Source organism: Equus caballus, chromosome 20 (genome assembly GCF_041296265.1).
Source record: "Equus caballus isolate H_3958 breed thoroughbred chromosome 20, TB-T2T, whole genome shotgun sequence".
Classification (NCBI taxonomy): Eukaryota; Metazoa; Chordata; class Mammalia; order Perissodactyla; family Equidae; genus Equus; species Equus caballus.
Window position 1 is genome coordinate 57,460,476 of NC_091703.1, and position 16,530 is coordinate 57,477,005.

Genomic DNA, 16,530 nt, shown 5'->3' on the forward strand with positions numbered 1-16,530 from the left:
AGTTCTTTGGTTAGATACCCAGTAGTGGGATAGCTGGCTCTTAGGGTATTTCTATTTTTGCTTTCTGAGGAATCTCCATACTGTTTGCCATAGTAGCTGCAGCAGTTTGCATTCCTACCAGCAGTGTATGAGGGTTCCCTACTCTCCACATCCTCTCCACCATTTGTTGCTTTTTGTCTTAGTGATTATAGCCATTCTAACAAATGTAAGGTGATATCTTAGTGTTGTTTTGACTTTCTCTGATAATTAGTGATGTTGAACATCTTTTCATGTGCCTATTGGCCATCTGTATATCTTCTTTGCAGAAATGTCTGTTCTATCCTCTGCCCATTTTTTGATCAGGTTGTTTGTTTTTGTTACTGTTGAGCTGTGTAAGTTCTTTACATATTATTGAGATTAATCCCTTGTCAGATATATTATTTGCAAATGTCTTCTCCCAACTGGTGGGTTGTCTTTTTGTTTCAATCCTGGTTTCCTTTGCCTTGCAGAAGCTCTTTAGTCTGATGAAGTCCCACTTGCCATCTTAACCATTTTTTAAGTGTACAGTTCAGGGGCATAAAGTACATTCACATTGTTGTGCAATCGTCACCACCATCCATCTCCAGAACTCTTTTCCTCTTGCAAAACTGAAACTCTATGCCCATTAAACAATAGCTCCTCATTCCCCCTCCCCCACCCTGGGGTTATCAGCAACCCCAGTGAACCAGGACTCTGGCATCCGTCACCATCACTAGATAGTATTTAACAAGTCCTTATCTGTTAAATCTGGCAAAATTCAGTTTTTTCAAATAATAACAATTTGCTGTAGGATTTTATAGGCTATGTACTGTGTTTCTCAAGTACTATTCTTAGCTTATTAGTAATAATGTGCAGTGAAGTAAGGCACTGGGGAGAAAGAAGTTAAAGCAGCTGGTCTGCTGTCTAGGAAAAGAAAGGAAGATGAAAGAAAAGAGAACAGATGATACAGTTTCAACTCCTTTTAAATATGATAACTGAGCCCATAGGTCAGGGTTCAGCAAATTACTGCTCATCTGCCTGCCACCTATTTTTGTACAGCCTGTAAGCTAAGAACGTTTTTTACAGTTTTAAACAGTTGAAAAAAATAATATAAGGGTGACATATCATGATATGTGAAAATTATATAAGATTCCAGTTTCAGCGTCCATAAATAAAGTTTTATTAGGACACCTCCACGCTTCTGTGTTTCCATATTTCCTGTGGCTGCTTTCATGTTTCGAGGGCAGAGCAGAGCAGTTGTGTCAGAGACCATCTGGGGCAGTCTCATCACTTTGGCTGCTGCTCAGTGCCCCACACATCACAGTGATGCAGTTACAAAATGCTGACAGTGTTGTGATGTCATGCCTATTGTCCTACCACGGCACGGTATTCTGTTTTTTTATTGCCAATGCTTGCCAATCATGTCAAAACAAAAGAAAAAGAGGAAAATGGCCTTAGTGCTTTTAAATCAGAGTGGAATGTGGATTCTTTTGTTATCAAATGAGGTGGCAAAGTTTCTTATAAAGGTGTTTATTATACAGTGACACTCTAGCTGTGCTCAAAGAACATGATATAGGTCAACATCACCAAACTAAGCACTCATCACAAGATTTCCAACTCACAGGACAGCAACAGTCAGAAAAATTAGAAAATTTAAAATGAAATATCACAGCAGACTTTCTTCACAAAAAAGAAAAAGTTAAAATGAGTCTGCAACCAAAATAAGTTTCTGAGTGGTTCATTTGTTAGCCAAGCAAGGAAAGCCATTTACCGATAGTGAGTTAATGAAATCATGCTTGGTTGCAGGAGCTGAAGAGAGGTGCCCAGAAAAAGATTACCTTATGTAAGGGTATTACCATTCAGAAAAACAGTTGCTCAAAGAACTGAGGACATCGGGAGCAACATAATGATCAATTAAAAAACCAGGCAAATGACTGAGGTTTTTCTTGGCTCTTGAGAGTCAACAGGTGTTACTGATATTGCTTAGCTCTTGTTTATTTGGGGAGTAATTGCTGAGTTTAGAGTGACTGACAAATTAGCTTCCGTGAATAGTCTTTGTGAAACAACTATAGGAGAGAATATATTCAAAGAAGTTGAGAAAACACTAATTCAGTACAACCTGAGGTGGAATCTACTAAGATGCGTTACAACTGATGGTGGTAAAATGTGTGTAGAGCAGAAAAAGGCTTATTGAACAAATTGACAAAACTTGTGAAAATATAGGGTGTTTAAAGCCTAGTTATTTTATTTATTCATTGGCAGATACTTTGCAGAAAATATTTGAACCTCCTCTATGTTTTTAAATAGCTTTATTGAAATATTATTCATATACCATGCAATTCACCCATTTGAAGTATGCAATTCAATGTTTTTTTATATATTCACAGTTGTGCAACCATCACCACAATTTTTTGAAAACATCTGTGTCCCCGCTGAAAGAAACACTATACCCATAAGCAGTCGTTCCTCCCTCCACTGCCACCAATCTCTCACCCCTAAGAAACCACTAATCTATTTTCTGTCTCTATATATTTGACTATTCTTGACATTTTATATAAATGGAATCACATGATGTGTGGTCTTTTGTGACTCATGTCTTCCACTTAGCGTTAACATTTCCAAGGCTCACTCATGTTGTACCATGTATCCGAACTTCATTTCTTCTTATTGCTGAATAGTGTTTCACTATAGGGATATACTACATTTTATTTATCTATCCATAAATTGATAGACATTTGGGTTTTTACACTTTTTAGCTATTATGAATGATACTGCTATGAAAATTTGTGTACAAGTTTTTGTGTGGATGTATGTTTTCATTTCTCTTGGGTATATACTTAAGAGTGGAATTGATGTGTCATGTGGTGACTCAATGTTTAACTTTTTTAGGAAACTGACAGACTGTTTTCCAAAACGGCTGCACTGTTTTACAATCCCACCAGCAATGGATGAGGGTTCCAATTTCCCTACATCTTTACCAACACTTGTTATTTTCTGTCTTTTTTTTATTATAAACATCTTAGTGGATATGAAGTGGCATCTCATCATAGTTTTTATGTATACCTCTGTGATGATTAATGATATTGAGCATCTTTTCACGTGCTTATTGGCTATTTGTCTATCTTCTTTGTTTAAATCCTTTGCCCATTTAACAAATTGGGTTATCTTTTTATTATTGTGTTGTAAGTGTTCTTTAGATATCCTGTAGACAATGAGATCTGTCTTCTTCCATTGTATGGGTTGTCTTTTTACGTTCTTGATGGTATCATTTGTGAAAACAATATTTTTGTTGACATATCTATGAGATCATTGCCTAACCCAAGGTCACAAAATTTACTCCTGTGTTTTCTTCTAATAGTTTATAGTTTTAGTTCTTAGAACTCATTTAATTCTATGTTCTAAACGTAAATTTTTAGTTAATTTGTGTGAATAGTGTGAGGTAAGATTCATTCTTTTGCATATGGCTATTCAGTTGTTCCAGCACATTTGTTGCAATGACTTTTCTTTCCTCATTTAATTGTCTTGGAATTCTTGTCAAAAATCAATTGACCATAGATATAAAGGTTTATTTCTGGACTCTCAATTCTATTCCAATGATTTATATGTCTATCCTTATGCCAGTACCACACTGTCCTGATTACTGTAGTCTTGCAATAAGGTTTGAAATTTGGAAGGGTGAGTTTTCCAAATTTTTCAAGATTGTTTTGGCCATTCTGAATCTCTTGCATTTCCATATAAATTTTAAGATCACCATGGCAATTTCTGAAAATCTCATTTATTATTGAACCAGTAGTGTGAATGATGAACTTCATTCTTGTGGACTTGACTATCATCAGTTCCATGCAGATTTTCAGAAATAGAAGTTGAATATTCTAACTTGCCCTGCTTTTTGATAGCTTAGCAGTGGTGAAGTTCCACTGAAAATGTTTGAACTCAGGGCCAAGACAGTAATTTTTGTAAGTGAGAAGTGCCCTCAACCACTCATATGGAACACTGAATGGAAATTAGCTGTTGCTGCATGCTTGATAATGTTTCTTAATGAAGTCATTAACAAATTATGAGACAAAATTAGAAGACAAAACAAGGAATACATGCAAAACTTTCACTGAGGTAAAGTCATTTCAATAATAACTAGTGTGTGGCTCATAATTAATGTCAACCTGCTTTATACACTTCCCTTGCTGTCAAAAGTTAAAACAAGAAATGAGATGTTCATCCCCACTCAGATTTATATTGGATATATTTTTCAAGTTCAAATTACAGTTACAGCACAGTCTTTCAGATTTCAATGCAAATGCAAAAGAAATTTCCATATTTCGAAATACACTTAACTGTGCAATTGAAGAGCTTCCACCTAACTTTAATTGGAAGTAATTAATCTGCAATATAATGACTCACTAAAAGACAATATCAAAAGAATTTAACAGAATTCTATAAAACTCTACTAAGAGATGAATATGTCAATTAAAATTATAAGCTCATATTGGGAGGTATGGACTTTCTTAGTAATGGTTGTATGATATTGTGAATATACTAAAAAGCCACTGAACGTACACTTGGTTAAAATGGTGATTTTTATGTTATGTGAATTTTTCTCAATTAAGAAAATTATAAGCTCGTGGATTAATATCAGTATATGAAACTACCTCTCAGATGAAAGACATTTTCAGAGATGAAATATGTAAAATCTTATTGCAGGTTACCATTAACAATGAGCATTTGCAATTGATTTTGATGGTAGGGAATACTTTGAACCCCAAGTAAACAAGATGTTATTTTGTTTTTAATTCCATTCTCAATCATAGATCTGTCTTACAAAAAACTGTACTCAATTATTCTTAGTATATTTTCGATTTTATGAATAAAAATTTGGGGAAAGATGCAGGGATGGTTCAACATCCACAAATCTATCAACGTGATATACCACATTAACGAAATGAAGAATAAATCACATGATCATCTCAATAGATGCAGAAAAAACATTTGACAAGATACAGCATCCATTTATAATAAAAACTCTGAATATAATGGGTATAGAGGGAAAATACCTCAACATAATAAAGGCCATATAGGACAAACCCACAGCAAATATCATTCTCAACAGACAAAAACTGAAAGCTATCCCCCTAAGAACAGGAACCAGACAAGGATGCCCACTGTCACCACTCTTATTTAACATAGTATTGGAAGTCCTAGCCAGAGCAATCAGGCAAGAAAAAGAAATAAAACGGATCCATACTGGAAAAGAAGAAGTGAAACTGTCACTCTTTGCAGATGACATGACTTTATATATAGAAAACCCTAAAGAATCCACTAAAAAACTTCTAGAAACAATAAATGAATACAGTCAAGTTGCAGGATACAGAATCAACATACAAAAATCGGTTGCGTTTCTATACACTAACAATGAAGTAGAAGAACAAGAAATTAAGAATACAATCCCATTTACAATTGCAACAAAAAGAATAAAATACCTAGGAATAAACTTAACCAAAGAGGTGAAAGATCTGTACACTGAAACCATAAAACATTGTTGAAAGAAATCGAAGAAGATGCAAAGAAATGGAAAGATATTCCATGCTCTTGGATTGGAAGAATCAACATCAATAAAATGTCCATACTTCCTAAAGCAATCTATAGATTCAACGCAATCCCTATCAAAGTTCCAGCAACATTTTTCACAGAAATAGAACAAAGAATCCTAAAATGTATATGGAAAAACAAAAGACCCCAAATAGCCAAAGGATTCCTAAGAAAAAAGAACAAAGCTGAGGTATCACACTCCCTGATTTCAAAATATACTACAAAGCCATAGTAACCAAAACAGCAGGTACTGGCATAAAAACAGACACACAGATCAATGGAACAGAATCGAGAGCCCAGAAATAAACCCACACATTTATAGACAGCTAATATTTGACAAGGGAGCCAAGAGCACACAGTGGAGAAAGGAGAGTCTCTTCAATAAATGGTGTTGGGAAAACTGGACAGCCACATGCAAAAGAATGAAAGTAGACCATTCCCTTACACCATGCACAAAAATCAACTCAAAATGGATTAAAGACTTGAATGTGAGACCTAAAACCATGAAACTTCTAGAAGAAAACATAGGCAGTGTGCTCTTTGACATGGGTCTTAGCAGCATATTTTCAAGTCCCATGTCTGACCAGGCAAGGGAAACAAACGAGAAAATGAACAAATGGGACTACATCAAACTAAAAAGCTTCTGCACAGCAAAGGAAACCATCAACAAAACAAAAAGACAACCTAACAATTGGGAGAAGATATTTGCAAACCACATATCAGATAAGGGATTAATATCCAAAATATACAAAGAACTCATACATCCCAACAACAAAAAAACCAACATCCAATTAAAAAATGGGCAAAAGATCTGAACAGAGATTTCTCCAGAGAAGATATACGGATGGCCAACAGGCATATGAAAAGATGCTCAACATCATTAGCCATCAGGAAAATGCAAATCAAAACTACAATGAGGTATCACCTCACTCCGGTCACAATGGCTATAATTAACGAGACAGGAAACAACAAGTGTTGGAGAGGATGTGGAGAGAAGGGAACCCTCATACACTGCTGGTGGGAGTGCAAACTGGTGTACCACTATGGAAAGAAGTATGGAGTATCCTCAGAAAATTAAGAATAGATCTACCATATGATCCAGCTATCCCACCGCTTGGTATTTATCCAAAGAACTTGAAAACACAAAGGCATAAAGATACTTGCAGCCCTATGTTCATTGCAGCGTTATACACAATAGCCAAGACTTGGAAGCAAACTAGGTGCCCATCAAGGGACAAATGGATAAAGAAGATGTGGTATATACACACAATGGAATACTACTCAGCCATAAGAAATGATGAAATCCGACCATTTGTGACAACATGAATGGTCCTTGAGGGTATCATGCTGAGTGAAATAAGTCAGAGGGAGAAAGGCAAATACTGTATGATCTCACTCATAAGTAGAAGATAAAAACAACGACAAACACATAGCAATGGAGATTGGATTGGTGGTTACCATAGGGGAAGGGCGGGGGAGGGCAAAAGGGGTGATTAGGCTCACATGTGAGGGGATGGACTATAATTAGTTTTTGGGTGGTGAACATGATGTAATCTACACAGAATTTGAAATATATTAGGATGTACATCTGAAAGCTATATAATGTTATAATCCAATGTTACTGCAATTAAAAAAATAATACAAAATTTAAAAAAGAAACCAGTAAAATTTTTTTAAAAATTGGGAAAATTTATTTTCCCTCTAGCTGTATAAGTACCTACATAATATCCTCAATTTTGCTTCTTGGCTTACAAAGCCTAAAATATTTACTATCTGACTCTTTACAGAAAATGTTTGTCGACCTTGCTCTGAGTAAGTAGACTAATTATATTTGCTAGGAGTGGAGTTTTTAATCTGTGGAGTGCTCTTAATTGTATATCCCTGATTTAGGGTTGCTTTTGACAAACATACCTAGAATCTACGGATTTATAACTCCTTGGAGAAGGTTATGCAACCTATACAACTCTGAGGTATAAAATGGAGATGTGTCACAACTTAAACACGCCTCACTGTGTGAAGTGACCCTCAAACTTCATTTAGAGGCCTCAGCTATTATTCTAGACCATGGAGTACCTATACGATGTGAGAAGTGCCAACTTAAAAAATAAATTCGCTTGGTATGTTATCCTCAAAACAAGTTTATTCGGGAATTGCCAAAAGAATTGCAATTTGGGATGTGCATGCTACCGCAAACCATAGGAAAATCCAGAAAACAAAGGAGGAGAGCTGCTTATATAGAGAAAACTGGGGAATAGGGAGGGGATGTTCTAAACCAAAGTGCATTGAGGGAGAATAACAGTTCAGGGTGGCAATGGCTTCTCATTGGCTGAGCTGTGGCATTTCTCATTGGCTGGGTGGGGAGGGAAATCTTCCTTTAGTAGTAAAGTAATTTTACTTCCTGTGGAAGATGCAAGCACCTGGTCTCTTCCTGTTTGGTGTCATTGACATCCTATGATAGGGCATGAGAGCTCCTCCTACAGGCCTTCCCCACTCCTCTTTAGTTAAGGTTTCTTTTACTAATTTCCACAGAAGGAAGGACCCCCAAAGCAAGCAGGATGTCCTAGACCTCTCCCTACTCTGCCTGTGCCTCTTGATTGCTCGTATCTTTGAAATTATTAATAAAGCTTGGTTCTAGGTAAGATCTCTGACACTTATGGGTCAGATAGGCAGTCCAGTCCCAGATGTTAGCTCAAGTACTATTCATGTATTTGAAAACCTAAAGTAAATTTTCAAAGAGTTGATTAAGCAATTTTGGCAAAACCATCCCAAATATCATGTTATGCTTGGAGTAGAGAATATGAGTTTTTCTTAAAACAAGTAAAAGAACCATATTTTCTAAAGCAATTTAGAAAGCAACTTAGTGTAATTTGCTAAGAAACATATGTTACCTTCTGCTCAACAGTCCATATATTTGTTGAAGTCCCTTTAAGCTCATTCCCTTCTGTAGTTAAAGTTTTACTATTTATAATTAAATATCTTTTTATGAAAACAAACCAATATATGCAAGTAATAAGGATGCTAAGACCAAATGCGCTGTGTCATCTGTACCTAGCAAAAGTTAGATTTGATCATTTCAACACTATTCTACCCAAGAACTATCATCTGCTTTATCAGGTTTTGAAAAATGATTGTCCCTTAAAATTTTTACGAAATGTTACTGCCTTTCAATTTTTTTTTTCCATTCTTTATGGTACAATTCTTAAGTTTACACCAAGGAAAATCTTCCATCCCAAAACTTTAGAGTTTTTAGAAAAAAAGAAACTTTTAAGCAGTTCTTATTGATCTCCCTTGGAATATTTTGTTCCTGATGAGATCTACTATTATTAGTGTCTTTTTCCTAAAGATATATAACTTCAGTCCTCTGAAATACTGTTTGCATAAATTTATAATGTTTCTACTTTGTTTTTTAGACTTCTCATAACTGACAAGAAAAAAATTATGAAGACGGAAACATTTTACAATATTTGATTTTATAAGTGACAACTCACTGTATATCACATGCTAGAAACATGACACGCTTGTGATGATGATGAAATTGAAAGACTTTTTGAATCAAGTGAAAATGTGTACTAAGTTGGTCAGTGGGAGAAAGAATGATACGAAGGTTTAGTAAAAGTGATTTACTTGAGTGGTTAGTGCCATTATGTAACCTACAGTTGGAACTACACTGTATATCCCATTTTTTGTTTGTTTTTGTTTTATAAGGAAAAACATTAACTTTTAGGCTACGTCCAGAATAGCATCATCTACATGGGCATTCCCTCCTCCTACAGTTTCAGAAAACCTTTGGTGACTAACTGAGAAAATGCAGAAGATCTTGCAGACAGATGAAATTACTGATACCCAAGCTCTTAGAAAAGGGAAGAGGAAAAGGACGGAGACAATGGACTCAGAGAACGCAAATTGTGACATGGATAAAGGACAGGTGGGTGTTCTGTTACCTTGATATAATTTTATGATCTAGGTCCTCCATAATTCCATAATTCCTTTCATAATTTATTAGTACTTTCCCCTCTTCTATTAATTTATTCTTCCCTTTAATTATTTATTCAACTGAGGGAATAAAATTCCATAGTCTTTTTTTAATGTTGAACAAGTTGAGTTAGAAACATACTCAAAAGACATTTTACCTGCTTCTATTTAAGTATGGCCTATTATGCCATTGTTCAAACTTTCCTTGATATTCTGGGAAATAAAAGGTGAGAAAACTGTCAGAAAATATTTTTTCCTCTCAAAAAATACCGGAGACATTGGAATACCTCTTTAAGATTTTCTGTTTGCTTTTCTTTTTACTCCAGTTGATGGCCCATCCTCATCACTGGTTTGGTCAATGGCCTCTTTCCTATTTTTATTTATTCATTCATTCCTTTTTGATCTGAATTCCCCTCTCCCATTCTCCTCCTACACTTTGGACAACCTATCAATGTGTTTATTCTGTATCTTTTTATTTGTGTGTCTTTGTAACAGATGTAGTATTTTATGGGCATGCATTCCTATTTAATTTTTGAAATAATATGTACATTCTCACGGTTTAAAATACTTTTTAGTCTCCTGGGGACGGTGCCTAGAGGCATTCAGAATGGTCCAGCATTTGGCAGTCTGTTGCAGGCTAGCCAACAATATGGCCTCTAACAAAACTAGGCTATTTTGGACCCCTAGTAGTAGAATTATTTTATACCTTTATACCAAGAAAGCTGGGGAAGCACCAAAATCTGCGTGTGGAGTGTGCTCAGGCCAACTTTAAGGAGTTCATCCCTGAGACCTAAAATTCTTATGAGGTTATCTAAAACAAAAAACATGTCAGCAGTGCCCACATTCCATGTGTGCTAAACGTGTCCATGACAGGACCAAGCATGCTCCTTATTGAGGAGCAGATATCATTGTGACAGTGTTGAAGGCACAAGCACAGAATCAGAAAGCTAAATGTAAAAATGAAGCTTTTTTGCATAATAAAAAAGTCAAAGGCTGCTATATAGATATATACATAGATATATAGATAGATAGATATATTTTTTAAGGCAAACAGTGAAAAGTCCCACTCTCATCCCTGTCTCACATCCACCCTGTTCCCACCTCCCACCCTCCTACTACAGGGAACCATACTTATTGCTTTCTTATTTATCCTTCCATTGTTTCTTTGTTCAAATAAAGCAAATGCAAATATAGATATTCTTATCCCCTTTTTGTATGAAAAGTCACTTACCAGATATGTTCCTTTGTACTTTGCTTTTTTCTTAACATATTTTGACGATCTTTCCACTAGTATGCAAGAACTTTCTCTTTTTTACAGCTGCATATTATTCCACTGTGTGCAAGTACCATTCTTTATTTAACTAGTCCCCTGTGATGGATGTGGCTTGTTTCCAATCTTTTTCTTTTCACAGATCACACTGCACTGTAAAACTTTATGGAGACATCAGTTAGTAGTATGTTGGTATCATAATATACACCTCAATCTGTTTCTGATTTTTCAGTCAGCATCTATCTATATTGCTATTATACATCTGATCCATTGTGTCTAACTCCCACATAGCACCATATTTTACTTATCCTCTCCTCCAGTGATGAACACCAGCATCTTGCTACTACAAATAATGACAAAATAAATATCCTCATGCATGTCCTTTTAAGAAACAGTGTGAGAATTTCCCTGGAATAAACACATAGGAGGGTGATTTATGGCTTATAAGTTATATGTTTCTTGCTAGTTCTTTTGCCTAAATACTATAAGATTGCTTTCCAGAATGTCCACATTGGTCTAAATGCCCAGGAGCACTGCAGGAGGGGTTCCGGGGTTCCTATATTTGTGCTTCCCTAGCAATACTTAGCATTTTTATCCATAGCTCATATTTTTGGCAATTGATGGGAGAAAATATCTTCTTTCAATTTGCTGGTGCAGGTTTGGGGGGCCCAGTGGTTCTTAAAGGAGTAAAATAGTCATGTGCTCTTGCAGGCCACTATTGATTTCTTTAGCAATTTGTTTTCCTCAAAAACATAATAGCTTTCCAAATTATTTATTCCTATTTGGTTCCATTGCAAGTCACTACAGCCAGCAATCTTATTTGGTCGCAAAGAAGCCTGAAAGCTCTCCTCTTTTTAATGTGGCATCTGTGCTCAGCCTCTTTTCTCCCCAACTTACCTAATGGCCATATGAAACAAAAGGCTTGAGGGTAACACACTCAGTCTGATGCTTACCACTGGGCTAGATCTCAGCGTCTGGCAGAGAACACTTAAAGAGAAGCTCTTGAGAAAGCTTGAGGTCAGTCTTACCTCCTGCTATTTAGATGTAGAAGTACATAATTGGCTTTTTGGAACCTTGAAGATTTAACGTTACTGCACGCTCAGTCAACTTAGATTGCAGGCTGCATTCTAAATGCAGACGGAAAGAGAAAACCTTCCATCTCTGCAATCTGGCTAGCCCCGAGAAGAAGTCACTGATACACACCAACATTCTTTCTTTTTCCAGGCTCAGTAAGCACATGGTCTGCCTTCCATGTGACAGTTTTAACAAATGTGTCACCAAGGTCTAACAGGAGTCAGTGGCTTTCCAGCATGTTGTCCTTGTGCTCTTCTGCCCACAGCCTGTCCTCTAAGTAACCCAAACAAATGTCAGGTGTGGGGGATCCTGCTCCTAGTGACAAAATCTGCATTAGTTATCATGAATGTTGCAAAAGCTGTAAAAAAGACCTAAATAGAACAGTGGCTTAGATAAGATGGAAGTTTATTTCCCTTTCACATAACTGCAAGAGCAACCCAGGGTTGCTATGGCAGCTCCTCAGTGTGGAGGATCCCTCTTTTTTTTCCTTATCTTATTCTTCTCCCCAAAGCCCCCAGTACATAGTTGTATATTCTAGGCGTAGGTCCTTCTGGTTGTGCTATGTGGGACGCCACCTCAGTATGGCCTGATGCGTGGTGCTATGTCTGCGCCCAGGATCTGAACCAGCAGAACCCTGGGCCGCCGCAGTGGAGCACGTGAGCCTAACTGCTTGACCATGGGGCTGCTCCCAGGATTGCTCTTATCTTGTTGATCTACCTTCCTCAACACACAGCCTCTATCTCTGGGTCTAAGATGACCACTCCTGCTCCCACCATTGTGCCTTCTTCTCTGCCAACAGAAAAAAGGAGAATATATGCAGGAGAAGGCACGCCCATTCCTTTTAAGGTCATGATCCAGTAGTGGTACATATCACTTCTACTCATAGTCTATTGGCAGACACTTAGTCACATAGCCACACTGAGCTGCAAGGGAATCTGGGAATTGTAATCTTTAGCTGACAGCTGCCTGCCCAGCTAAAACGTATTACTGCAGAAGAATGGGAGAGCAAACACCTGGAGATAGCTAGCAGTCTCTGCACTGTCCATTTTTCTTTTGGGTTCTTATCTTTTCTGTTGGGTTTCTTAGTCTATTCTGGTGGGTTTCCTGTTCTATTTTTATTGATTTGCACAAATACCTTATCTATTTTAGAAATTAGTCTTGTGGTTTTAGATTTTGCAAATATCTTCGCCCAAGCTGATGTTTGTCTATTAACTCTGTCTTCCATTGAGGCTTACAAATGGATTAGCTTTTGCTTAATTTCATTTATGTCTTGTAGAACTTGTTAAAAGTGGCAAGAACTAGACTATACACTCTATTTTTTTCCGATTACTCTCCATAGAACTATGGTCTCAATAGGCATCCTTCCGTTTTTTTTAAATCCTTCATTTCTATTTAATCAAACCTATCATTTTTTTCTTTAGGGATTATATATCTAATATGAATACTTTAGCTACTTGCCCCCATATGATAATAGTAATTTTCATGACCATTATGTATATTTGTCACATACACACATAGATATAATAATGAAATGTACACACAGATACATCTATTTGTATATTTATAAAGAGTCAGGTTGAATATATACATTACAAATCGTATAAAAATGTAATTGTATTTTCTATAACTGATCTCATCTGACTTTCAATTCTCCATCCCTTCTTGATAAGACAGGGGAAAAAAAAGGCATAACCTTGTCCATTCACAGTGAATTACAGTTAGAGTGTCCTAGTTCTTAAAAGTCCCTTCGAGCTATTAGTATAATTTCAGTCACTTCAGGATTTAAGCCTCAGTGGATCCTAGATTCTTACCCTCCCCAACTTTCTATTTTTTTCTGGGAAGTGACCCAGGTTTCAGGAGTCTTCCATAGCCTCCCAGCATCTGGGGAGGGGCAGCCGGTCCTTTGTGAGGTTCTAACTTTCCTGCCTGGTTCCTAGGTGTCCAGTAGTGTTACTGTTGACATACTGCCCATCCTTCCAGATCCCTTGGGGGTTCTATTGGCACCGGCTGCTAAAGTTTGCAACCCTGCACCCACTGCCACCTTCTGTATGGTTCTGACACCCTGTGGCCTCTGTCTACGTACTAAACTATTTGTTTCCTCAGTCCCCTCAGCACTGACCTATCTTCTGACCAGGACACAGGGACTGTTTGGATTCTCTAGCTGCTTTGCATGAGCTTGGAGGGGTCTGGATGCTGTTTCTGGTCCATTTGTCTAGACTGCAATTTTGGCCATTTCTGAGTTATGGCCCAGAGAGGTACCATGTTGCCCTGACGTTATGCTGGACATGGGGCCTGTTTAGGGAGTTAATAATGCACTGAGAAGCAAGGAGAGAGCTTTGCTGCTCTGGGATCGCCCCCCATTTATCTGGGTGTTTCTCTCATAGACCCCCCACCCTGTGGTCCATCTCCCTTACTCCAAAACATGGGGGCAGGAAGAGCAAAGACACTTGAACCTGACTTCCTCATTCCTCAGGCTCCTCCTCCTGGAACCAGAACGTCTTTTCCCTCTTGTATAGTAGAATCTTTCTTTATGTCATGACTTTATCTCTTCTACTCTAAGGTTTATTTTCAAAAACTTTATATTCCAGGTTTCTAGGTTTAGATCTTTATAAATTCTATTCTATGCTCCAATTTCCCAGATTTGGATTTATATACACATACAAAGGCCAGCTTGTTAATTTGAGAAAATTCTTTTCTGTCTCAACACAGCCTGGATTTTACATCTCAAATGCATATGTTTTCAGACTATTGTCTTGCTATTGGCCTTAAAAATGATTTTTAAAATTAAAAGGTAATCATGAATGCTTTGTTCTAGGTGAATCTTCTCTCTGCTTTCTCTCCCACAATAAACCCCAAAATTGGCCTCATGGCATAGTCTCAATAGAGAGGCTGTGAATGAGGATTTAGGGGAGAAATGGAGGGTGAGAATGACTTACAAAGATTTGAATGGGGGTCTGGTTGATTCTACTCTGTTATACTATTTTTCTACTTTATCTTTTTCACTGAAGTTGGGCAGAAAGTCAGAATCCTGATTTCCACTTCACAAGAGACGTGAGCATGAAACTTTGATGTCTTCCCTTATTCCGAGCTCCCCTGGGTAGCGGAAGACAAAGCTGAGGCTAGATCACTAGTTAGGACCCAGCTCCTCTCCTGGAGCAGGAAGTGCCTGGGAGAGCAAGAATTTGTAGGTCTGATTAAGTCCCTTCAACATACAGAACATGGGGTAAACCATTAAAGTCGCTTTGAAGCTTCTTTTATTGTGCCTTTCTTGTATTTTAGAGAGACCCGTATTCTGGAAATGCCTTTCTGCCAGGTGAGAGCTCCAGTGACGATGAAGAGCCTTTAGCAGAATTGTCGAAGGAGGAATTGTGCACGAAAATAAAAAGCCTGAAACAAAAGCTAACTAACACCCGGAAAGAAAACAGTCGACTTCGACAGTCTTTGGTCATGCTTCAAGGTAAACTTGGAGAAAATTGACATTTTTAGATGAAAGAGACAATGCATGATGAGTGAAAAGTATTTCAAATCAGCTGTCAAGAATGAAAAAGAAAATCAGCAACTTAGAGAAAAAGTCAAAAATCACATTTTAAGAAAATCTATGATTACATAATTTAATACGAAAACACTCTATTGAAGCCTCTAGTTTATCACTTAGAGAATTTTAGATTATTCCTACTCAATACCAGTGTTGTATTCACTTACTCATGTTCAGTGGATATTTATTGAGCATTTAATATAGGTCACTCACTGTGCTAGGCTCTAAAGAGAAAAGATTAGTAAGAACAAATATGTTAAGGTGTTCATGATGTGCTTATCTCATCCTCCTCTGCCAGGGAAAGCACTAGAAAATGGGGCCTGTTGTGATCCATTAAAGAACCACAGGAATTAAAGATTCCATATATTAAATTTTAGTTTTGGCGTTGAGGGTAGTTGTTTGGGAAAATAATCACATTCCATGGAAGACTTATAAAGGAGAAAGATCAGCCTAAGCAAATTAAAAGCCACTCGGCATAAAGCCTTTTTGTAGGATCCTATATTATGTTTATTTTTCAAAAATTATGTTTCCCATTTATAGTTAAGCACCATGCATTACTTTGTACAGCTGAATATTGGCAATTATTTCCTATGCTGGGCAGCATTCTGTTGTAAAGCAGTAAATACGCAGAACACTTTGACGATAAATCCCTCTGGCTGCTGTGTACAGCGTGAATACAAGTGGCACGAGAAAGAAAGCGGAGACGAACCACTCTTGAAAGGTATTGCAGTCACCCACACTAACGTGATGGCAGCCTAGCCTAGGGCGAGGGCTATGGAAAGAAAGAGGACATTTCCACGATATTTTTGGAAGCAGAAATGATAGGAGACGTATAGAACATGGGGAGAGACAGGTTGACAGAGAAATGGCTGACATGCTTTCTTAAGCGTATTTATTAAATTGAAGGCTTCATGGTTTTAAGTAGAAACAGCCACATGTGAGTGGAAGTGAGTCCACTTATCAAGAAGCCATTTTCTCTTTATTTTTTCCACTTTAAATATTGCATTTTTATAACTGATGGTTTTCCTGGTGAGTTTTTTGCGACTTTCAAAGAACAGATAATCCTTATTTTTATATGATATGTTCCAGAACTTAGAGC

At 37.2% G+C, this 16,530-nt stretch overlaps 1 protein-coding gene, 1 long non-coding RNA gene and 1 pseudogene across 16 annotated transcripts in view; 2 read left to right on the plus strand and 1 right to left on the minus strand.

Annotated features, from left to right (window-relative positions):
• BEND6 (BEN domain containing 6) overlaps nucleotides 1-16,530 on the plus strand; it is a 55,905-nt gene that overhangs the window by 16,419 nt on the left and 22,956 nt on the right. For 3 of the 12 annotated variants that reach the window (XR_011430073.1, XR_011430074.1, XR_011430075.1), the window contains exons 2-4: nucleotides 9,286-9,505; nucleotides 15,176-15,353; nucleotides 15,999-16,152. Coding sequence is in view for 6 of the 12 variants with exons in the window: in XM_023624316.2 (XP_023480084.1) it covers nucleotides 9,386-9,505; nucleotides 15,176-15,353; nucleotides 15,999-16,045 (345 nt within the window). In the remaining 6 variants the exon portion in view is untranslated. Of the gene's footprint in view, nucleotides 1-9,285; nucleotides 9,506-15,175; nucleotides 15,354-15,998; nucleotides 16,154-16,530 lie in introns of those variants that run through there. The other 9 variants (XR_011430072.1, XM_070245737.1, XM_001499638.5 and 6 more) reach the window with 5 other exon arrangements.
• Nucleotides 1-16,530, minus strand: part of LOC106782269 (uncharacterized) — a 114,041-nt gene that overhangs the window by 14,642 nt on the left and 82,869 nt on the right. For 2 of the 4 annotated variants that reach the window (XR_011430079.1, XR_011430078.1), the window contains one exon: nucleotides 10,784-10,983. This is a non-coding gene — a long non-coding RNA (uncharacterized lncRNA). Of the gene's footprint in view, nucleotides 1-10,783; nucleotides 10,984-13,440; nucleotides 15,427-16,530 lie in introns of those variants that run through there. The other 2 variants (XR_011430080.1, XR_011430077.1) reach the window with 2 other exon arrangements.
• Nucleotides 10,104-10,576, plus strand: LOC138919682 (large ribosomal subunit protein eL34-like; annotated as a pseudogene).